Source organism: Apis cerana, linkage group LG1 (genome assembly GCF_029169275.1).
Source record: "Apis cerana isolate GH-2021 linkage group LG1, AcerK_1.0, whole genome shotgun sequence".
NCBI classification, from domain to species: Eukaryota; Metazoa; Arthropoda; class Insecta; order Hymenoptera; family Apidae; genus Apis; species Apis cerana.
Window position 1 is genome coordinate 6,394,232 of NC_083852.1, and position 25,328 is coordinate 6,419,559.

Below are 25,328 nucleotides of genomic sequence, written 5' to 3' on the forward strand. Positions count from 1 at the left end.
ATATAGATAGAATTGTATTTTAGTTTATCTAATCACAAATTTTAATTGTTTTATATACAATTTAATAAATAAATGTCAATTTTTGCATTTTCAATTTTTATATTTTAATACATATATTTTAATGAATATATTTATTTTTCTCCATGCGTTTATAGATTATAACAAAATATTATGCAAATTTATAAATGTATCTATACATGTATGATACATGTTTTACAACAATAATTGTAATATAACTATTACAACTTTAATGGCTCTCAATGTCAAACGATGATACGATTTTTATAAAAGAAATTTTATTGTCTTACCCAATTTTATTTATCTGGTGAGTAAAACACGTTTCTTGTGATACTTTCACACTGAATTTAATATTTTAAGGATTCAGGTACCAACTATACGTTTCTCTTTCCAACTCACCCATAAAATTCTCTCTCTATATTCACTTTCAAAATTTAATTTAGCCAAATTTTATTTATAAGAATAAAGATAATAAATTATTAATAGTTGAAATATCATCATCATATGTATTGCATATTTAAATAATGTATTTTTTGAAGAAAATTATTCTAAAATATATATATATATATATATATATATATATATATATATATAGAATATTCAATAACTGATTATTAAGATAACTTTAAGCAATATTTTTCTTTGCAAAAACTGTGATTAAAATTTTTTAATGAGTTATTAAGAAAAAATATTGGCCATTTACAGACTGCATAATCGGTAGCATTGATATATGTCATCGACGAAAGCATGAATAAAATCAAGCAACATATATGAAAAAATGTGTTGAATATAACAAATATTTTTTTTATCGATAAAAAATTATATCGAATTATATCACGAACAATAAATGAATTATAACATTCAACACACTTTCTTCAACATGTGTTGCTTGGATTTGTTTGTGCTCGATGGCGGCACATAGCCAACGCTATTATCATGGCTTCACTGGATTACACGCTTTGTGATTGGTCATTGGTTTTTTTTTTTTTGTTAACTCTTTAAATCTGAAATGAAAATTTTTTCAAAGGAAAATATTGTTTGAAATTATCTCAGAAATTTTTTAGTTAATACATATAAATATTCATTAATATTAAATGTAATTTATTGATGTAAAAAAAAATATATATTATTGATTTACAAGGTAATTTAATCAAAACATTGATGATTATTTTTAATATCACATGAAAACAAAGTAGTGGAAATCTGTGGCATGTTATGCGTGGAAACATGCACCTAATTACGTGAATAACATAATTTCTTTTCAACAGATTTGAAAGAACAATACTCTACAAGCATTACGTAAAATTACAATTGTGTTTATATTTATGTTCTAAATGTGTCCAATTTTGTGATCGTAATTACTTAGTCTAAAAAATGCAGTTGAAAGCTTATAAATACAGTTAAATCATTTTAAAAATAATTAAATCAATTTAATTGATCGATTATACATGATTATATTAAATCATCCAGTTTTACATATTTAAATTGAAAATGTATGTATTTCGGATTGGCGAATAAATAATTATTGCCACATCGAAAAATCTGAAGCGTTATAAAGAAAGAAGAAAAAGAGAAAAATGAATATCGATGAAATTTTATATATATTAAGACATATTTTAATATAGTTTTTAACTTAACGATAAAATGTTATATTTAAAAGTTAAATTTAAAAAATAATTTAAAATATCTCTTTATTCTAAATAGTGGAAATTGAATAATTTGATTAAGAAGCAAATTATTTTTTTCTTTCTATTCAAAAATATGATACAACAAAATCTAAAAAGTTTTTATCTAAATCAAAAATCCCTGAGACAAAGTAAGAGAGAGCATGGTCGGTAAAGAAGCGATAATGGGCTCTTTTTATGACTAGCGGCGGAGAAATTTCTCATTTTTGTCTTCATTCCCAAATATTACACGATATTTTCTCTCCAATAATATGAAATTTTAATAGAGATCAATAGTGTTTCTTCTGAAAAGAGTAAGAAAAGTAATAATTATTACAATAATGATATTGGTCTCTTATTCCCCTCCATATCCATTTGTTAGTCAAATGAACAAATCAAATTCGAAAACTTACCGACGCGACGCTTTGTGATTGGGCAGTATTTTAATTCGTTTAAAATGAAAATAAAATGGGAAAAAAAGGAAAAAGTTAATTAAAATTTCATTTCAGAAATTGTTACAGTTTTTCTATTAATTTTTGTTAAACGTTTTAAACGATAAACAATTAATTTTTCTTAAATTTTTATTTAAATATATTAGATATTATTGGATAAATATGAAAGATTTATTAATTATTCAATTTCACTTTCCTTAATGATTAGAAACAGATTTATTTTTGATATTCGTTTTGATTTATTTTCAATCAGCCTGTGTCATTTTCATACTAACCCTCATCGTTAATCCGATCAATGAATATTTTTAAAAGGGCAAACACCCGTGAAGGACATTCACTTTCGCTTTTTCTAAAGATAAAAAAAGAACATTATTGAGACATTTTGAGAAAGAAAAATTATATGGCAGATTTATTCTCGGAGCAATGAAAAAATTATTCTCGGAAAATGAAAATAATTAATGATCGAACTTAAAAGAATCGAATTAATTATTAAAATTCTTCAATTTTTTTTTCCTATCATAGAATTAAATCGTCCTTTCTGTTTCTTTAATTAGATGAATACGATAAAATGTCACGAGGAATTATATTATTCCTCTTCAAATTATTTTCAATGTTCAAAACTCAAATTGAATACATTATAATAAATATTAAAAATAGACAGTAAAGTTCAAATAATACTCTTCTCCAGTTTAAAAATACCAGTATAAAAATTATAGAAACGTAACCAGAGATCATAAATTACCATGTAGCCATGAGACGAACGATAAAAGGCTAATTTCCTTCATTCTAAATTCTCTTCCATTCCAATTAAATATTTATAGTTTAATTAACCTTGATAATTTCGTTGATTCGTCTTTAACATTAGATCTGATACGATCATCATTATATAGTATAATTTATACTTAATGATAAAATCTAAACGTTATTTAAAACATAGGAATATTCAACTGAATATCTTATTATTCTATATAACGAATATTTTATCTATATATACACCACATTTTAATTTTTATTGCGTATAAATTACTTCTAACTGACAAGATTAATTTCAAATATGATACGTTGATTAATTTGCATTTATACTTAATACGTAGAATGTATTGTGCAAATATCTTACCTATATATATAATTTTTAATTCTTATCGTGTATACTTCAACTGGCAAGATTTCAAATGTACGTTCCTAATTCGTATCCTTTTCTCAATACGTGGAATCTATTAAACAAATATCTTACCTATATATCTATATTACTTTTAATTATCCAACAACAATATTAAGAAGTGGGATATCCCCACTCATCTTTAATCATATCGGATGCCTTTTCCGCGATCATGTACGTGGGAATATTGGTGTGGCCCGACGGTATCATCGGCATTATCGAAGCATCGACCACTCTCAACCCCTTCATACCGATTACCTGCAAAATTTCCTTTGTTCGATAATATTGTATCTAAACTACAAGGATTGCTCCACACTCTTCCCAAAAAAAAAAACTTACCTTCAACGTCGGATCCACCACGGCAGTTTTGTCACTCTCCGGCCCCATTTTGCACGTGCCGCTATAATGGTAAATGGTGAGCGGTAGCAGCCTCAAATTGCACTCCCAATAAGCGTCACTGTCGAAAGGGAGTTTCTCGCACTCGAGCATCGTTTCGTTATTAAGCCGTGCTCCGAGTCTCTGGAAGGCCTTCGTCGTGAGAAGAAACTGGTTGGCCGCCTTGATCCCCTTGATCAGCATCCTGATGTCATCCGGGTCGCTCATGTAATTCGGGAATATCCTCGGCTTGTCGTCCACGTTCCTGGACCTCAGCCTTATCCTCCCCCTGCTCTTCGGGTGCAGCAGCATCGGGAACACCGACAACGCCCGCCGATTACGGTACGAGCTGAATTTCCTCGCTATCTGCTCGTTCAGCCCGAAGTTCTTGCCTATAGTGTTGACGGTGTATATCGAGGTACCCAGGAAAAGTAACTCCATGTTGGGAACATCCCTCTCGCCCGGGTCGTCCACGTCGATGAACGCGAGCGCCTCGCAGCCTCCGAGCGTGGTCAGCGGCCCGTCTCTGTCCATGAAGTAATCGTGGAGGATTAGACTTCGGAATATATCGTTTCTGATCACGTTCACGCGTTGGTCGATGTCGTAAACCAGGCCTCCGTACGCCACGTGGTCCATCAAATTGTCACCGACTCGGGCGTCCCTCACCACCTCTATGCCCAGCTCCTTCAAGTGCTCGGCCGGCCCTATCCCGGACAGCATTAACAGCTTGGGGGTGGATATCGCCCCAGCGGAGACGATCACCTCCTTGTCCGCGTACACGGTGAGAAGCCGCCCCCTCTTCGCGAATTCCACTCCCACGGCCCGCCGCCTCCCGTCGTCGAACAGTATCCTGTGCACCGTGCTCAGCTTCGTCACGCGAAGATTCCTCCTCCGCTTGCCGGAAAGGTACGCTTTGTTGCTGCTCATTCGTACACCCCCGTCGGTGGTCGATTGTAACAGGGAAACGCCCACTTGCCGTGCACCGTTGTAGTCCAACAGGGGGTAGCCGAGCTCCTGGCCAGCCTCCACGAACGTTCTCGCCACCGTTGTGTTGAAACGGGGGTAATTAATGCTGACCGGGCCCTCCGTGCCGTGGTAGGCGGTGTCGTTCCTGTACTCGGGTATCATCATGTTCTCCAGCCTCTTGAAGTACTTCAACACGTCGTCGTACGACCATCCACGGTTCCCCATCCTGGCCCAGTTGTCGTAATCCCACTTGTTGCCCCTCGTTGCGATCATGAAGTTGATCACGCTACTGCCGCCCATTACTTTCCCTTGGGGGAAAGAGCACTTGCGCCCGACCATCCCCCTGCAGTAATTCTCGGACGATTCCGTTTGGTACATCCAGTCGAGGCCTGGTATCCGTTGGAGAAAGTTCGCCAGCAAGGGTATGTCCATGTAGAGCTCCTCCTCGAGCCCTGTCTCGATCAGAAGAACGGTTAGGTCCTCGATCTCGGAGAGTCTGGATGCAACGGCCGCACCCGCCGTCCCAGCTCCGATCACTATGAAGTCGTATCGAGAATTCGATTCCGGTGTGCTGTCCAGTTGGGCTTTCGAGGCGAAGTTTCGCGACTCGTTCAAGAATTTGTTCAAAGCGATCGCGTTCATGATCAGGTCCTTCGTTCTGCCGAACCTCATCAGTTGGGATACGTTTGGAAGAGTGGTAATCAGGAAAAGGAGGAAAAGTAAGCGATAGATGTTGTGGAACGATTTGAACGTGGCTAACATTTTGAGGAACGATTGAAACGCGCGCCACGTGGCGCGTTATTTATTTTGTCGAACTACGTGTTGCGCATGCGCAACGCTCGACACGGTCCACTCCGCCTATTCGAGCCACCAAAGGTTTTCACGAATGTGAGGTTATGGATAAAAGAGAGAAGAATCGTTTCTTGAAAGAAAAAGATGGGATTGATTACATTGAAGATTATTTATGTATTTCTTATTAAGAGTTGTTGTTACGGTTGTAGTAAACATGTGGTGATTTCTTAGATGTGTAGGGATAAGTGGAAAGTGAAAAATTGATCGAGTGTCTTTTTTGCTTAAAGTAAGTGTCTTTCGATTTTCAATATTTGTGCTTTTTTATTTTATTCTTATCTGTGTTCTGATTTTATGTATTTGATTGAAATGTTAGTTTTCATGAGCGATTGAAATCTCAAACAAATTCTAATAAAAACGTATGAGAACCAGCAATAACGGCATATATGCGATATATGCAATACGTTTATTTTTATTTATGAAATCGTTTTAATTAATTATATTGAAATATGATCATAGGAATAGTAACAATATCGAAAATAGAAAATATATGTAAAATAAAACGTTACATTTCAAGAATATTGAAATATATGTAAATATAATGTAAATAAAGTTTCTCAGATAAAAATTAAACGATATCAAAAATATCGTGATTTATTTTATTATAAAATTTAAACGACATTTACAAATTTAAAAAAAAATACTCGATAAACTTTAAAAATTTTGAAAATGTCGAAATGATATTTATATCAAATTAAAATTTATATTTTTTTTTATTTTACATTAAATTCAAAATATCTTTAGTTGTTTTCGAAACAAGTTTTTAATATAAAATTTTATTATAAACCAACAAGACTCAATTCACATAAAATAAATATAAAAATTACAAAATAATAGGATGAACAAACATTGATTCTATACTAGATTCGAGAATATTTTTTATGTAAATAATAGTATTGAATATTGATGAACTTCATTATAAAATTAATGAATTCTAAAATGTTTGATATCTATGTTATAAGCAAATATGTATGAAAAAACAAATGAATCGAAAAAGAGAAATAATAAATAATTTTTTTATTCGAAGCGGATGAAAATGAAATTTGAAAATTCGAATTTTTTGAAAGAAAATTTTATTTTGTATTTTTTACTTATTTTTACACATAAGAATAACTTTTTATCAATAATTCAGTATTCAATTTGGTAAAATTGTTAAAATTTATGCGAAAACGAAATTTCAAACAAGAAAAATTTATTTTATCTTTTCATTATTTATTTTCACCATATAAAATTACCTTTTATACAATTAATATTATCTACAATCTAAAATCATATATTTTATATCGTTATTTATATCGTATTATATCATTATTTTATAAAATCGTATATTTTTACGTTATTTTACTATAATATATATTTAAATAATTATTATTTTGCCAATAAATAATTTCATTTTTGTTTCATTGATTCGTTTTGATAACGAAAAATTTGTTGATATAATTGAAATAATTTTAATTGACGAAGAAAGATTTTCGATTCGAAAAGTTCAAAAAAATATAAAAAAATATTTGAGAATATATACTCAAAATTTGTTTATTCTTATGTATTCTTCAATTTTACGTTATAACTATAAGAAAAACAAAAAAAAATCAATTTTACAAAAATTGTTTGTTTTCTTATAAGATCACTATCTTATAAAACACTTATTAATCATTAATATAAAAAAAATAATAGGTTCTATTATATTTAGTTTTATATTTAGCTTTGGTGAATCACTGATTTTCCTTGCTAAATTTTCAAAAGTTTTTATCATTTAGATATACATATATACATATATTCATTTATAAAATCATCACATACATAGATATTCATTTATAAAATCTTTTTATTTTTAACGAAATTATCAAATTTCTTTATTTTTTTTTATAATGTTATATTATAAAATTCCATAAAAATTAGATTAATATCAATGAAAGGATACAAGTGTATAAATATAATTATATAATAAATATAATATAATATAAATATATAATATATATATAAATATTATATAATATATATAATAAATATAAAGTGTATAAATAAATAAGTGTATAAATATAATTCTTCGTTGGGACGAAATTCATAAAAAAAATATATATAAAAATAAATAGAACTTATTACATCATAAACACGGTATAATAACATAAACATGGAACATTGAGGCGATTCTAGGAAATTTTATTACGTAAGAACAAATTCTATTGGATCTTAAAATTTATTTCTCATCAATATATGATAATATATCTTGGTGGCGAAATTGATTATAAATTAGAGAATAAAATATAATTTAATGTGATGATATTATTCCATACATTCATAATAAATGTCGTAATTATTATAATTTTCTCCTCTCATATCTTAAATTTCTTAAGAAATCTTAAATTTCGCTCTTGTATTTAAATGTAAATTCTTGTCCTTTTTCGTTCGATGCTGTAAATTGATCTACACGATTAGTATACTTGTAACGTATTTTATAACGTAGATAAGCATTTCAATGATAAAACATTCCGAGATCTCATTAGATAAACATTTATTAACGATTCATTCATCAATAAGTTTTTTAGTTAAGTTTTCAGATGTCGCTATATAAATGATTCCATCTTTCTTTCTTTAGAATAATAAAAAAAGAGAGAAATAAGATGATATTGTTGGAAGTATATAGTTGTGTGTAGCAGCGATTATAGATTGTACTACTGTTGTAACGCTTTTTGCTTTTCCTTAAAGCAAGTCAGAATGTGATTCTAGATTGAATCTATTTTCATCACCATTAAAAAGTAATATATATTTTTTCAATATTTCTAATATGAAGTTTTATTTATAATATTTAATTTGTATCTAATTAATTTATATCTGAATATAAATTTGTCTTAATCTTTCTAGATATTATTTTATACGTTCTTTTAAAATTCAATTTCGCGATACTTTGAAATTCTTCAAATTTATTTTTTCTAATTCAAGTATCTTCAAATATCACGAATAATGAACATCAATAGCATTCACGAATATGGATATATTCAGAAATTTTTAACGATTATTCAAATTGATACAAGGCGAATAGATATCAGTAATATATCATTGTTTATGATCCATAAATGTTATGATATATGAGGATGAAACTTTTTGAAATTCATATCTGATATTATGTAAAGTTATTTCTTTTTCCCATTTTTCTGAAATTCTGATATTATGTAAAGTTATTTCTTTTTCCCATTTTTCCAATATAATATAAAGTCGAAGAATAGATGAATTTTTATAGGGTTGATTTCACCTTTTTGAAAAAGATTTCAAATACCAAAAAAAAAATTGTGTATGTATATATTCTCAAAGTTTCATAATTTTTTGAATTTCCGATTTGAAGTTTTTTTTCTTGTAACTGATATTTCCATATAATTAATATTAATATTTTTAATTAAATAATTTAATTAATATTATTTATTAAATAATTCATGTGATGAATTATTCTCTTCAGTAAATTATTTCATGTAATTTAGTTAGAGTTGTAGAATATTTTAGAATATGTTATAAATATTAATGTTAAGACAAATAAAATTTAAATTTTCATAATTCTCTAAATTTTACAATGACAAGAGATCTATTTTATAGATGATTGTTTTAATATTTTTAAGGATTTCAGGATTTCTTAATATTTTGATTAATGATGTATAAATAACTATTTCTCAATTATGCTGTTGATGCATTTTTATTTTCATCAAATACATTCATCTCTGATGCATTCTTATTGTTCTAAAATATACATATCTAGAAATATTTGGATTCAAGTTTCGTTTCTTGATGCATTTCTTGCTGCATCTCTTGATACATTTTAAATTGTACTCTGCATTCTCAAAAAGTATCGATTTTCTTCGATATTATTATCTATTGTTATTGTTTATATATTCTTTTATATTATTTTTATAAATTTAAATTTATATCGTCCATTTGCTACAAGAACGATATGATTGAATAATTAAGATTTCAAATTAAAATTTAAAAAATACAATTTGGAATTTTTTTTATTTTTTTTTCTGTATGTTTTAGGTCATGCAACAAATGGATAATAAAGAAATTGATGAAAAAGTTACATAAAAAAATACATAATCATTGATTCTTTGTTTCACGTGTAAAGGAAATCAATAAGTTATGCAACAAACTATGGCACATGATTGATACATCTTCACCTGAGAAAGAAAATATTTTTTGTAAATAATAAATTTTGTAAATTTAATTTGATATTATGTATTGGAAAGACAAAAAAGAACGATCGATATTATTTATATAAAAAGTCAACATTTAACAAATTAAACTTGACATTTGAATTTTAAAAAAAGATATATTTTTCTCAATATATCTTTTCTCTATAAAATTTTTCTTTTTTGTCTTATTTTCTTAGAATATTAACAATGTTATTATAACTTAAAATATTATAACTTAACAGATAAGACAAATCACATCGCACTCAATATCGAATTTATTAATTTTAATTTTTTAAATCCACCTGTTTCATCATTTTTTAAAAATCTTTTAAATCTTCTCATTTAATGTCATTGATAATTCTATCTATATTAAGACATTTAGAGTATCGTCTAAAATTCGTTCAATTATCCAAAAATGTTTCCACTTAATCGACACACGACGTAACACAAATGAAATTTTCTATTTTTCACATTTATTTGATTCTATTGCTATATCAGACCTTAACAACAATCTTACGATTAATTTAATAAAACATTTTATATACACAAAGTATGTACACTCAACATATCACAATCACAGAAGTCGTTACAAATTTTTGTTTGACTCTTTAACCAACAAAGATTAATTAACCTATCAACAAAGAATATCTATCTTAATCACAAAATCAAAACAACTTCTTAAAAAATCCGTCAATTTCTCGCACTTTCTATCGCCAACCAATCGTTCTTCACGAGATCGGCCCCTTTCTCCCCTATCATAATTACCGGCGCATTCGTATTTCCGCTGGAAATAGTGGGCATGATCGACGCATCGATCACTCTCAATCCTCTAACACCGTATACTCTCAATCTAGGATCGACGACCGCGGTAGGATCACTCGAAGGGCCCATTTTTGCCGTTCCAACTGGATGATAAATCGTCATAGAGATATGCCGAATATGGCATTCCCAATACGCGTCCGAGGCAAACTTCAAATGCTTACACCCAGGCACTTTAATTCCGTGAACTCTGGATCCGAATTGTTTGAACACTTTAGCCTCATTGATTCTCATTGCGATTTTGGCACCTTCGACCAAAGTGGCGATATCTATCGGATCGGAGAAGTAATTAGCATTGATTAACGGACTGTGAAACGGGTTAGAGCTACGTAACCTGACTGTGCCTCTCGATTTAGGCCTCAACAGAAGAGGCATAATAGTCCACGCGTCCTTGTTTGATATAGGTTTGAACACAGTATCGTAAACTTCATCGATTATGCCTAGAACCTTTCTAACTTGAACACCAGCGTCCGAACTAATGGATGCCGGCGCCATATGCAATTGTATGTCCGGATAATCGATGGATCGATTCGCATATTTCGTATTGACGAAAGCATAACCCTCAACGCCACCTAGAGTGGTCATCGGTCCTCTGCCATTGGCCACGTAATGCATAGTTATGGCAGCTGCTTGAAATCTATCTTGGACGATTGCTACAGGTTTATCTATGAGAAACGTAAGACCGCCCATACCTATGTGATCTTGCAAATTATCGCCCACTCGAAGATCCTTGATCACTGGTATTCCTATATGACGCAGGTGCTCTTTGGGTCCTATTCCGGATAACATCAAGATTTGCGCGCTGTTGATCGCCCCTGCCGATAAGATTACTTCCTTCTTTGCCCGCACTATTTGTCTGCGTCCGTCCCTCACGAATTCGACACCAGTTGCTCTCATCGCTATAGGATCTATGAGTATTCTAGTCACGTGACAATTCATGGCAGTGTGAATGTTCCTGCGCAGTCTGATCGGTCTTAGAAAAGCTTTAGCAGTGGAACACCTGCTACCTCTGCGAATAGTACCTTGGGCTATCATGAATCCTGTCTGCCGTTCTCCGTTTATATCTCTATTCTCGTATCCTATTTCCGTTCCCGCTTGAACGAACGCCACTACTAAAGGAGTCTTCCACGGTGATTCTTGCACGGTCAAATAACCACCTGTCGAGTGATATGGACTTTTTTGCAGGTATGGATTCCTATTATCTTCCGATTTTTTGAAATAGTAGAGCGCCTGGTCGTATCCCCACCCAGGATTACCCATCGATTCCCAGTGATCATAATCATGTCTGTTTCCTCTTACGTAGAGCATGTAATTCAGCACACTAGAGCCACCTAGTACTTTGCCTCGAGGCCAGTTGCAACGGCTATCTTTCATAGCCAAACAAGCCCTGCCTGTGGGTTCCGTTTTGTATTTCCAATCGATTTTCGTCAGTTGGAGATATGCTGCCAAAGAAGGCACGTCCGTCACTTCGTTCTCGTCCGGGCCAGCCTCGAGCAAAAGAATGTTCCATTTTGGTATTTCTGACAATCTGTTGGCTACAACGGCCCCGGCTGATCCACCACCCACCACGATAAAGTCGTATTCCGGATAAAGAGGGTATCTGTCGATTGGTCGGCTTTCTGGATCCAGTTGATCGTATCGATAATAAGATAGGCCTGCTATCAATAGTGGAATTAACCACAGGCTCGTGCCCATGAGACTCAAGGCTCCTTTCAAAGCCGATGCAACTACGATCGCGCTGAGAACCATTCTTCATCAATTGGCAGGTTTTTGAAAAATATTTTTGATTTTGGTTGTATGTCATCACGCAGCCTCCCGATTTTATCGAATATCTGGTGGTCGGATGCCGATCTTCTGAATACGATGTACTTTGAACGATACGTGGAGTTTTATGTTCTTCATCGCGCTTTTGATGATTCTCGTAATTTATTCATGGGGATATTGCGTTATTTCTGTAAGTAGATAAAATTGGATTTAATTGACAAATTTTGACGAAGAATTTTTTGGAATTTTAAAATTAATAGAAATTGAGAATTAGCAGAAAGTTTAAAATAAGATTTAAGATAAGATGATTTTTTTTGACAGTAAAATTATTAATATGATAATTCGAAACTTATTAAAGGAAAATTGAGAATTTTACAGTAAAAGAAAGGTAGATGAATTATCTTGTATGTAATTTATAAAAATAATCACACATGAGATTTATTATAGATTTTGAAACTTGAAATATCATAAAATATTTTTTATTAATAAAGTAAATACATCAAATCAATAAATTACGTTCATTTACTAATTTCTTCGATTATCTGATAAAATAGTTGGCAATATATCAATATCATATTAATCAGAGCACCAATTAAGAATGATTGTTATCATGAAAAAAGTACTAAACAGGTAAACGATCTCTATTCAATCTCTGACTTTCGAATGCTGGGTGTTTAGCGTTTTCTCATTGAGCAAGAGAAAGCAAATAGGTGGTAATCAACGCGCTAGATCGCATTTGGATACAATATATTAATCCTATCGGAAGGAAGGAAGAAAAGTTGAAAAAAACATTGAATTCTAATTGGGCTTTCAAGAAAAGAATATCAGATTGATTTAATGGATATTGCTTTTTTATCTAAATTAATTCTCAAAAAAGTTATTTTTATTTTTTTAGCAATATATACAATATTATAATATTAAATAATTAATAAATAATTTGAAAATTATATTGTAATTTCTATTAGCATTCTATTGTGTTCTAATAGTAATAATTCTTATGTTATAATAAATCAGAAAAATTATAAAAAATCATATCAAGAAATATTTAATTTTTGAAAATTTTAAAATGGATCTATATTTTTGGAAAGAAAAATTGATAAAAAATTATATTTAATCGATAATAAAATAATTATATTTAAATCACAATCATATCAACAATCACCAATTGTACAATTTATACAATTTCAAATATATTTGACAATATTTGATAATTATTATTAAATTAAGAAGACCATTTATAAATATTTAAATTTTATTAATTTATAATAAAATACTTTAACTATCATTCAAGAAAAAAAAGATACAATATTTTATTCTCATTATCTTTTTCACGTTTAAAATTTTCTTTAATAATTTTTAGACAGAATAATATCGTTCTTAATTAAACGCATTATATTTCATTATTATTATTCGGTTTTAGGGTTTTAATTAAAATCTCTAATATGGCAATTTATGATATTCAGAGCTTATACGGTAGAATAAGGTGGCAACCCTGATCCTATCTAATCTAGGGATCCTAAAGTAAAATCTAAACCGGTTAACGAAGCGGTTACTATAATTCTGGCATTTGAGCAGAAAATTAACGAATTTATGTATTTGCCAATGGAATGAGCGAGATGGTGATCTCATAACAGGGAAAGGTGAAAGTGTTGCGCCGGCATAAACTTCTGTCATTGCTCGTTTCCTTCCTTCACGGAGGATATTACGTGTCCACTCTCTGCCTTTCTTGCGTTTCAAATATTTCTGACTTTTGTCGTGAGAACAAAATCTTCCTAGTCGTGACATAGATTAATTGTAACATTTACAAAGGAAAGTAAATGATTTTTGTCGAAAAACTTTGCCTTGTTTTTTTTTTCTTTTTAATTCTCTTTTTTATGCAAGATACCTGTTGATAACTATTATTGATTACTGGTTCGAATGAATATTAAGTGAAGATAAACGAGAGAATAGAAAAGTATTTTTATTTTTTAATAAGATAGATTTTTCTGTTGTTATATCGTTTATTAATTAATTTAAATAACGAAAAATTTTTAAAAATTATTAAATTCATGATTTTTTTTAGTAATTTTTTAGTAAGAAAATTCTAGGAACGTAAATCAATAACTATGTCAAATGATAAGAATTTTTTTATTGAAAATATTTTAAAAATAATAATTTAATAAAAATTTTAATAAAAATTTTTTAATTTTATGCCAATTAAAAGAATATTTGTGTATTTGAATTGAAGAAATAAATGATGTTTCACTTAAAGAGTATGAAATTATCATGAAGATTTTCACCATTCACAAATATTCATTTTATACGTATATTATATAATAGAATTCAGTTTTAATTTTACTCACTTTTACTTTACTTACTTTTATATAACTTTTTTATTTTATTTTAAAATTATCTATTTTTCATTTCAGATTTTTAATCCTCAATAATTAAATCTAACCTAACCTCTTCATCGTCTCTAAATAATCCACGATTAATGTGGATAAGGCAAGATTTGGAAAAATATTTGGAAAATAATTCTGGATCTTCTTACTTTTCATTTCAAGAATAACCATCTATTATTAATTCTTAAATCAGCATAGAAATTATATTACGCTTGTCCACAGAGTTCTCACCTTGATGTTCAATACGATTTCATAGAATAATGCTCGTTTTGGATCATGAAATACTGTTGTAGAGAAACGTGTAATCAAAAGGATTGTTGTAACAATTAACGAGCTCGAACCATTGCTGATGTAGTGAAGTGTGGTCGAGAGTGTATGAGAATCGATCACCACTTTATTTGGGTTAATAGGTTCTGGAATAAGTCTTTGTAGGTTTTCACAGTAGATAAATGGTAAGGTTGTAAATTGCTCGAGAAGAGATTTTTTTTTAATATAGGTGACAGATTTTTTTCTATAAAATAATTCTTTTAAATCGTATAAATTTTAAATTAATCTGAAATTTACAGATTTCACTTTTCCCATTACGAAATAACTTTTAAAATTCTCTTTTTTTTCAGTCATTTTATCTATTTAGTAAAAAATTTATTGTTAAAAAATCAACTCATGTACATGTAATTGTCATGTAATTAATATAATTGAATGGATAAATATATTGTTGATAATGGTATGAAATCTATTATATATACTCTTATATAATAAACTATAGCATGAAAAATTAAAAGGAAATTATAATTAAATTAATTATATTAGAGAAAAAGTTTTTACCTATATTTTTAACACTATATTTTTTAAGAGTTTGATTTGAAATTTAGTTGAAATTTAGTTGAAATTTAGTTGAAATTTAGTTAAGATCAAATTAGGTTAAGTTCACAATGCCTGAGGTATGTTTTAGTTTCACTCTATCTCTTAGATATTATAACGGAATTTAAGATATCTCTAAGACTGAATGATAGTTATATAGGGAAAAATGATTATATTTAATAACACATCTCGATGTCGTTAAAACCGATAAGATATATTCTTTTTTTATATATTCGTTTCAGTTATTAACAGAAACAATGCAATAATCTCTGAAAAAAAGAAAAAAAATAAGAGGATTTCTTTTTAAATCAATCTTCCAAGCCAACTTCTCTCGTAAACCAAATAATAAAATTGAACATGGACAATTATACTAGAAATCACACGCAAATGAAAACTATTCGTACACGCTTGAACATATCAAACTCTTGATAAAAAAGAGCTTGGTGCATGCATTTGCTTCGAAGAGAAAACGCTTAAAATATCATTTTCATCATACGCCCAGTCACGAAGGAATCCATATTTTCCATGGTCGAGAAAAAAAAACGCGAGAAAGTTTTTAAATCCGACGCATTCGCTATGGAAAACGCGATGTTTGCGCGATTGTTGGTCGTTGGAAGAAAAGTAAAAGAGAGAGAAAGAGAAAAAAATGAGAAAAAATTGAGAAGAAAAAAAATACGGTCGAGAAATACGACAAAATAAATATTAGAGAACATCGAAACGATTCTTGTGGATAAACAATGGTGAAAGAGAGGAAATGTTGTTTCTGCACGGTATGTTTCTGCCCCCGTGTAATTTGTGCATCGTGTAAGAAAGCAGTGCGGAAGCTGTGTTGCTGGAACTTTTCCTTGTTGAAATTACAAGTTTGATCGGAAACAGGCTGTTACGTCTAAATCGATAATGTAATGATTACGTTTATGCCTCCGGTGTTTGTAACATTAACTTCACAGTGATTCTTTATTGCACAAATAATTGGATTTAAATTAAATAATATTGAGTTCGAGATCAAAATTTAAGAAGAAGAAAGAAAACTTTTATTTCTTAAGTCTTAAAGAATCAATATCAATTTTATTTGATTATGTTATTTGTATTTTTATTATTTATAAACATGTAACTTGAATTTATTATTTTTCTACATCTTATTAATCTCAAGATTTCAAATTAAATTAGAATTCATTGATCAATCGTAATTCTTTTCTATTGAATATAAAGAAAATATTGGCTGCGTAATGATTAAAAAAAGATTACAAATTGTATTTTTTAAGGACTGATATGAATGATGATTTCGTTTTATTAAAATTACATAATATAAATTTTAATAGTGAATTTCAAGATTATAACCTTAATTTTACTTCACATTAAAAGCATTCAGGTTTATAAAACTCGTAGGAAAAACTTTATTAGTGATAATTATTATTTAGAGAAATAAAACTTTTAACATCAATTTACTTGATCGTACATATCCTTTCCTTCCTATAAATCCTAAAAAAAAGAATAAATCATAAATATTACTATCTCCGCTATTCCATTGACTCGCGACAGAAACCATAAATCCTTTATGCACATGCACATTTATAGGAAAATCGATACAACGTGCAACTCGTTTCTTATCGAAACCGTTCACCGTGTAATAGAGACATTAATATAATTCCACGAGATTTCAAAACCATACGTTTAACGATTGAAAAATTGACGATGATACATATGTATCCTATTTTTTTTTTATTTTTTGTTTCAGGTAAGAGAGTTCCATCGATCGAGAATAGACGAATCACGTGAGTTCTCAGTTCAAAGCCGAGTTAATTTTTCTTTCGGCGAAAGAGAGATCAGCTCCTGCGTTTCCTATTGCGTGAGAGTTTCTTCGTTCGAAACGAGGCAAACTTCGTAAAAAATTCGACGATTACTTTACCATTTTCAGATCAAGAAATCTTCATTTATCGTAGATTTTCTTTCCTTACAGTAACGTTCGCTTTAACATCGTTATTTCTACCAATTTTTAGAAACAGAATCTTGAAGTAAAATCTAACCTAACTTAAATGAATTGAAAATCCTTTATTTAACTTACACTTATTTCCTTTTTTTCACTCGATTTTGAATTCGCAAATTCTCGAAATCGAATTTTGGATTGAAATTGTACGAGATAAATCTAACCTAAAAAAATTTAATGTAACCTAATTTAAACAGAATTGGATATTAATTTACATTCACTTCTTTTTGTCTCGCTTGATTTTACAAAAGTCGTATATAAGATTTATATTGCAGATATTAAAGCGAGCATTATTGTATTTTTATTGTATAATAATTTATATCAGTTACGTTACGTTTATTCAATTGAAATTTAATTTCGATGAGATTTTTTAACGAATCGATCAAATTAAAATGTAATCGATTAAAATGTAAACGCAGCTTTAGAAATTAGAGAAATTTAAAATTATTTGCTTCACGAAAGTGTGTGTATATTAAAGGCTGTGTTTACATTAAACGTCATGGTCAAAACTTGCTTAATGTAAACACGCCATTCAAGATTCGGAGGTTTCATGTGTTTCATGTGTTTCATGTGTAGACATAACCAATGTTACATTGTATAAAGTTACTTCAATTTGATTAACAATTCATTGCCCGAGATAAAATTATGTTTATGTAACAAAAGTATTTGTTGAAAAATACATATAGTGATAAAAAATATAATAATAAATATAATATTAAAATTGTTTTCACTATATTGTGAAACATTAAGATGAGAAAATTTTTTGCGAAATTATGTAACTAAAATTCGCGTGACTTTCTTTCTTTTAAATGACGGTGGAAGTAAGTAGATAAGATAATTGAGAAAATGAGTAAAGTTAATATGCAGTTTACCTGAATTTTTTTTTCTTTCATCCATTAAGATGAAAATCTTGACGTGTTGTCTTGAGTGAGGGTGTTTTTGAAAGTAAGTATGAAAAAGTTACGTGAGATTTGTAAAAGTATTTTTTATTTTCATTTAGTTTATTCTGTGTCTCTAAATTTAATTTTCTTTTTATTTTCCTTTTTCTTTTAGAAATTGATCTATTTTGTGTCTTTCGAATTTTTTTTCTTTGTGAATGAAATGTGAATAAAATAATTTATATTACATGATCGTTTATTTTATTTTTTTTTTCACTTTCCTTTATTTTTACATATTTTATGTTTTTATTTATTTATTTTTTTATTTTTTTGAAATGCATTAATTCGATTCGTAATATTAGAAAAAAAAAAAGACTCTAGGAAACCTGATTTAATTTTGCGCGAATTTTGTTGCATAAGCTTAATATTGCATAAGCGAAATATATGTGAAATATTTCAAACAAAAAGATAGACGTAATACTTATATATCATTCTATAAATTTATGAATTATAAAAATAATTTATATTTAAAATTATTTTTGAAAATTATATTTTTTTTGCATTTCATATTCGATTTCTGCATATTTCAATAAAAGTTCAAATTTGTTTATACGTATCTACATTTTCGTTCGAATAATTTTTAATTTTTTTAATGAAAAATGTGAATATTTTTAATGCATTTATATATAAATCTATTATCATTTTTCAATATTTAATTCATTCATTCTAATATTTGATGCTTTAACATTTAAAAATTGAAAATCGATTTAATCGATCACGATTCGTGATGTGTTTGTTGGGTGATTTAATAGTTTTCTTTTTCCTGGTTGAAACACATGTATTTATAAATATTTCGCGTATAATATTTCTTCGTAACAATTATTAGATAACGATAAATTATGATTATATAAATCATTCATAGATTTTTGTAATATGCCAAAATCTTCATCACAAAAAACTTACAATTACTACTACACGTGACTCTAAAAACTTCTTTATCAGTGATCTCAGTGTTATCACGATCCTTTATCTCTAATGAATTTCCTTTAAATCTATTGAATAATAATTCTCATCGCGTCAGCAGAAATAATTTCCCCATTATTACCCAATACACAGAATTTTGTCTTATTAAAATTTTTAAAAATTCTAAAAAAAGAAATGTTCAACAATTTTAGCATTATAATCGAAATACATTTCGATTCTTTCACTTTTAATAAAACGTTCACATTGTTCACATAAAAAACATTTTCCATTTTTCACGATGATGAAATCTTTTCAAAATTCTTCCATTTCCCAAATCAACCCGATGCAAAATAAAGGATAACACAATTTTAAACTCTTACCTCGATTTTCATACAGATTTTCTTCCCATCTCCCAAAAAAATCTCTTCTTAAATATCTCGATCGAATCTCTCTCCTTCTTTTCCTCTTTCTCTAAAAGTAAACCAGTCGGTAACCAAATTCCAAACGATTGGAATGTGAACTACTTTTCTCCGGTTTCTTCGAAACGGTACACAAAAGAGGATCGATTTTCGAACGCCGTGGTTCACTGTGGTTTCGTTCAACGATCGTCGAACAAGGAAAGTCAGGAAAAACGATAGAGAGAATAGTCGCGTGCCCAGGCTGTGCCTAACTCGTTTCACTCTCACCGTCCTTATCCGTCTGGCCTAACAGTCGTCGATGCCTCTAGTCCAGTGTTTTCTCGTCCTTCTCCAAGGCTCCCAACCGTACGTTTGGCAGTGAAAGTATTCTCTTCCTGTGGTTACCTATCGCGATACTATATCCCCCCTGACAATGTGGTAACAACTGGTGCTTGCACACCGGCGTTAACGTTGCGCGTCATATTGTCCAGTTCCTGGCCGCTTCTTCCTTCTTCTTTAACCGAGGAGGAAGATGTTTTATGCGCTCAATTTTGCGATTGGATTGTATAATATTGTTTTGTTTTGTTTTGTTTTGTTTTTTTTCGGAAGGGAGAGAAAGTGAGGTTAGGAATTTCTTAAGGCATTTTTGGAAAGAGATTGGTTTGTTTCTTGATTAAAAGTAAAAGGAAATTTGAGAAAGGAGTGATTTTTAAGATTTTTGGAAATTTTTAGAACAGAAAGAGATTATAAGATTGTGTGATGTTTTTTCTGTTTTATTTTATTAAAAAGTGGAAATTGAAAGGAAATTGGAGATAATAATAAAATAGAATGTTGTTGAATGTTTAATGTTATTTTTGAGAATTGTGAGATTGTTCTTCTTTATTTTTGTAATTAATTAAAATGTTAACAAAATATTTGATTTAAATAGAGGATGGACATAGAGAAAACAGAAAATTCGTGAATAATATTGAAAATTTTTTCGATAGAAAGTCGAGAACTTCTTTAAAGGTTAGAATTAATTTTAGAACGTGACAAATTGCTGCCAAGTTATTGGCCGAATATTTTTCATCTTGTATGGTATTAAGAAATTAATCCACGTAGAATTAGCATTAGTTTTTAGAAGAGGATTTATTCGTGTTGTGAAATGTCTGCAAGCGATACGTGACCACCATCACGTTTAACATCACTATCTATGATGGGACTGCCTACGAATTTCGAATAAAAGAAAGAAAGTTGTTCAATACACGTTTCTCCTCGTTTCGAACTGTTTGTCGTAAAAATGTTGACGTACTGTTGTAACAAAATAATAAACCGTTATGAGTGAATATTCGATCCGTGATAAAATGAATATTCATAAAAATAAGATGTATTACTTATATGATTAATATTTCGAATAAACATCATAAAAAAAAATATACATTTATATAATTATGATCGTTAATCTTTATGGACATTTGTTTCGAAAGCTATTATTAACTAATAAACGTAAAACAAGAATATTTATAGAATAGAGATTTATATAAGAATGGTAAAGACGATCTCTTCTATGTAACTCTATCTACAAAAAGAAAAGATCGATATGATTCTTTAGTATCGAGTAATTTTTATTATTGGACCGCCCTTGATTCAATTTGACATTGGAGAAAAGAGTATCATCGATTTTAGATATTTCTCATTGATTATTCTCGTCAATTATTTTACAAAAGTTTTATAATTCGATCAATAAAATTTTAATAAAATTCATCTTGTATCGAGGCGTGTAATGTTCGCGCAATTCATTTTGAAACCTTTAACCGTGTTTAAAAAACAAATTTTAAAAAAGCTTAAAACTGAATTAACGTTGAAATCAAACAATCGTTCCTTTCTATCAAAATCTCGAAACTCAAAATTCTGAAAAATCAATCTCTTTTTTGAAATGGATCGAGAATCTTTTGCTAAAACAAAGATTCTTTTTTCTGAAACGGCCACCCGATAGTGTAATTAACTGTAAATATTAAATCGCGCGTTATAAATCTGTTGTCGAGCGTGGGATCGAGCCACTGGTCTGGAAACATGGCAAAGTACGTAACATAACCAAAGCCATCGCAAACGTGGTCAAGTATCGTTCGTGAAACGACGTCCATCTTGTTTCTCGATTTGATCGATGTTTCTTGGCATCGATTACACACGATTCGATTACATGATTTGTACAATATGCGCGCGCATATGTGTATACATAACAGGTATTGTTCGTGTGAAATTCTTTATTCTTTTTTTCTATCTCGTTGCTACATCGATCGGGTATATTGTTTATATTTCGTGAAATGAAGTGATTTAATAAATAAGTGAAGAATTCTATCTATGCAATATCAAAATTTTCTCCTCTTTTTTTTTTAAATTAATTGCGATGATTTCTCGGTTATTAACAAGCAAAATATTCATTATATAAAATAAATTATGTGCAAAATGTTTTCATAAATGAATTGATAAAACTGATAAATAGTGAAATAAACGTCTAAAACATTTTAACGAAGCGATATAAATAAGATTTGTCCGTTACCTAATTTATATGAATAAATTTCTTTTCAAAATACACGTGCTCGAATGTACGAATGTGTATTCGAAAAGTGCGATCACATAACCTATAAAATTAGTCACTACCATTAACGTTCCGTTGAAATTTTCTCATTGAATTTTATCTTGGAATTTTAAATCGATATTTAAATTATCTTGAAACTTTCAAAACAAAATTTTTCTAAACATAAAAAATAAAATGTGGAATCTCTTACGTGAACGAAATCAGGTCAGATCGTGTTAAGTAGATTAAACTTTCTTTTCAAACTTTTTGAAAACTCAAAAAAATAAAAAAGTATCTGTTCTATTTAGATTAAATTAAATTTGATTTAATTAATAACACGATAAATAAATTTAAATTAAAAAAGATATCGATAAGGAGGAAGAAAAAGATAGCATGATAAATGGCCACGTGTCAATGTGAATATGAATATTAATAAACTTAAAAATGAAAGCTATCGTAAAATTGAAGCTAGCCACCAATTAACTTCCGGTTATTATTATTAATATAAACGTGTTATTAGTGGCTTCATACGTGTTGCTTTCTAATTGCACGCAAAGTATTACGCGTGAACGATCAATTATCAATTACGCACACCATGAATCCGGTTCTCTACTTGTTCGGGTTTGTGTCATAAGGAGAGATCTCCAACTAGTTTTCTTCGAGATTACGATGGCGATTACGCTACGAGAGAAGCGGAGAAAAACAATCGAGGAAAATTTTGTAATAATTTTTCTTCGATTTTTTTTCCCCCTCTATAATATAATTACACGACACGAGATGTTTATTAACATTTTTTTTTCATTTTTTTTCATCGATTTTAATCGATTCTTTTATCACCCTGTAAAAGATTGAATAATATGCTGCTATAAATGAACGAAAAAAAAAAACATAATTTAATTAATCTCATACGACAATAAAATTTGTATAAATATATTATTAACCGTTTGAATGGGATTCTTAGGTGATTATTAAAAAATATATAATTCGATACACGTATGCAAAATGTACAAACGCCTAACCATTTGATATTTTACTGGTATTTAATTAATATCCATAAAATGAAATGAGGATTGTTTAGAAACTCTCGACATTGCACAATTATAAATTCTAAAAATAATTCTCTAATGAAACGAGAGAGTTGGATAAGTCGGAGACGGTTTAAATCCTTCTTCAAAACTTACATTCGCGCGAATTTCTCAAATTTCTCGAAACATTTGCACCGCACGGAGATATGAAACGTTGGAAAAAGCGGCGGAGCTTTCAAGAAAGCTTTTCGACTTTGCGCGTTCTCCACCGACTGATGAACGCTTTCTTTTATTATTATATTATCTCTTTGTAAAATATTCCCTGCGTGGTGGCTTGTAACCGGCTCGAATCGAAAATACAAATGAATACAATTGCAATACGGCCACGGGCCGACTTTCACCGCCCGCTTTTCCCCTCGATGCGTTCCTCACGGGGAATTCGTGAAACTCGCCCAACTTCTCTCGTCCCTCTTCCGATTTTTCCGCCTCCTCTCGCGGTATTTCACGGTGTTTGTGAAACGAATAACGTATATATAGAGAGTGGAATCTTTTCGTCCAGGGAATACGGATAAAAACTCTTGCTGCGAAAATTCTTTCCATTTCATTGGAAGAAATTTAACTCTTGGAAACGAGGTATGAACCGTGTGTAACTTTGTTTTGTATATTTTTATGATAAACGATTTGAATTTTTTTTTATTTTTAAATTAAATATTTTGCATTTTTAATAAGGAAAAGAAAATACGCGAATTTCTATATTCGATAGAAGCGCACGAATCGAATTTCTTTATTATTAAATTAAACTTTTATTTTTGGTAAAAAGGAGAAAAAGAACTTGAACATTTTTTTTGTGTGTATATATATATATATATATGAATCGAAGAGAGAAAAGGAAATCGAGAAAATCGAGAATGATATATTTTCCCCTATATCCTGTATTCCTGTTTTTCTACGAGTACTTACGTCACGATTAATTGAAAATAAGGCATGGATCAATCTTTTCACTGCATTAATTCAAAGAATATCGTTTGAAGATCTTGGTTCATTGAGAACGATTCATCCAGTTCGTTGGATCTCGCATTGTCTTCTCGCCTCCAATTTCTTCAAAATGGTCTGGATTTTATTAGCGAAATCTCGGGGGAATCAAGATTTATGAACCGCGAGATTGTAAAACGAGATCGAATAATGGGAGAAGAAACGATTTCACTATCAAGGAGATAGCAAAGACTGCTACTGTCTACTGACTATTCAGTATTGTTGTTGCTTCAGCATTGTTACGGAGATTCGTTTTAGATGGAGGATATCAATTTTTTACGCACGCAAATTTCAACTGGATCGGTGAAAGTAAGCGGAAGAATCATCTGAATGAATACATTGCGTTTATTTGAATTTTACAAATAACTTATTCATTTGAAAAAAAATGGTTTCAAAGTGTAGCAATAAACTTTACAAATATTTTTTCAAATTTCCAAGTGTGTATCAGGCTTAACAATCATCTTATAGTCATCAAGAAATATCTTCTAATTGCGTGTCAGGATTAACAATTATCTTAAAATCATCAAGAAATATCTCCCAAACGTGTATCAGGCTTTAGAATCATTTTCAAACGTTAAGATACAATTTCCAGGAAAGTTTATAATTTTTCCTAGTGTGTATCAGGCTTAACGATCATCAAGAAACATTTTCCAAAAAAGAGAGACAATATCCAAGTGTGTATCAAGCTTTAGAATAATTTTCAAACGTTAAAATATAATTTCCAGAAAAGTTTATAATGTTTTATAGTGTAAATCAGGCTTAACGATCATCTTAAATGTGTATCAGACTTTAGAATCATTTTCAAACGTTAAGATACAATTTCCAAGAAAGTTTATAATTTTTTATAGTGTAAATCAGGCTTAATGATCATCTTAAATGTGTATCAGACTTTAGAATAATTTTCAAACGTTAAGATACAATTTCCAGAAAAGTTTATAATTTTTCCTAGTGTGTATCAGGCTTAACAATCATCGAGAAACATTTTCCAAAAAAGAGAGACAATATATC

At 29.6% G+C, this 25,328-nt stretch overlaps 3 protein-coding genes and 1 long non-coding RNA gene across 13 annotated transcripts in view; 2 read left to right on the forward strand and 2 right to left on the reverse strand.

The window, feature by feature from the left end:
- Positions 1-25,328, forward strand: part of LOC107994734 (flotillin-2) — a 115,763-nt gene that overhangs the window by 5,952 nt on the left and 84,483 nt on the right. The gene's annotated exons all lie outside the window — the stretch shown is intronic.
- Positions 3,075-5,396, reverse strand: LOC133666846 (glucose dehydrogenase [FAD, quinone]-like). Its single transcript, XM_062080895.1, has 2 exons — positions 3,633-5,396; positions 3,075-3,551 (listed from the first exon to the last, which is right to left on the reverse strand). The coding sequence occupies exons 1-2, from the start codon at positions 5,394-5,396 to the stop codon at positions 3,408-3,410; spliced, it is 1,908 nt and encodes a 635-aa protein (XP_061936879.1). The 3' UTR covers positions 3,075-3,407.
- Positions 5,450-18,335, forward strand: LOC107994735 (uncharacterized). The gene is made up of 6 exons (XR_003696839.2): positions 5,450-5,712; positions 9,504-9,664; positions 14,650-15,074; positions 15,240-15,346; positions 15,726-16,253; positions 17,219-18,335. It is a non-coding gene; the product is annotated as an uncharacterized LOC107994735 (long non-coding RNA).
- On the reverse strand, positions 9,147-20,460 carry LOC107994731 (glucose dehydrogenase [FAD, quinone]). 4 transcript variants are annotated; one of them, XM_017051774.3, is made up of 3 exons: positions 19,689-20,460; positions 10,812-12,429; positions 9,147-10,746 (listed from the first exon to the last, which is right to left on the reverse strand). In XM_017051774.3, exons 2-3 carry the CDS (start codon positions 12,224-12,226, stop codon positions 10,698-10,700), a joined length of 1,464 nt encoding a protein of 487 aa, XP_016907263.2. In that variant the 5' UTR covers positions 12,227-12,429; positions 19,689-20,460; the 3' UTR covers positions 9,147-10,697. The 4 variants fall into 4 exon arrangements, with proteins under 4 accessions (XP_016907263.2, XP_016907262.1, XP_016907261.1 ...); XM_017051773.3 differs by having other exon boundaries at positions 9,147-9,643; positions 10,424-12,429; positions 19,689-20,446; XM_017051772.3 differs by having other exon boundaries at positions 9,147-12,429; positions 19,689-20,428.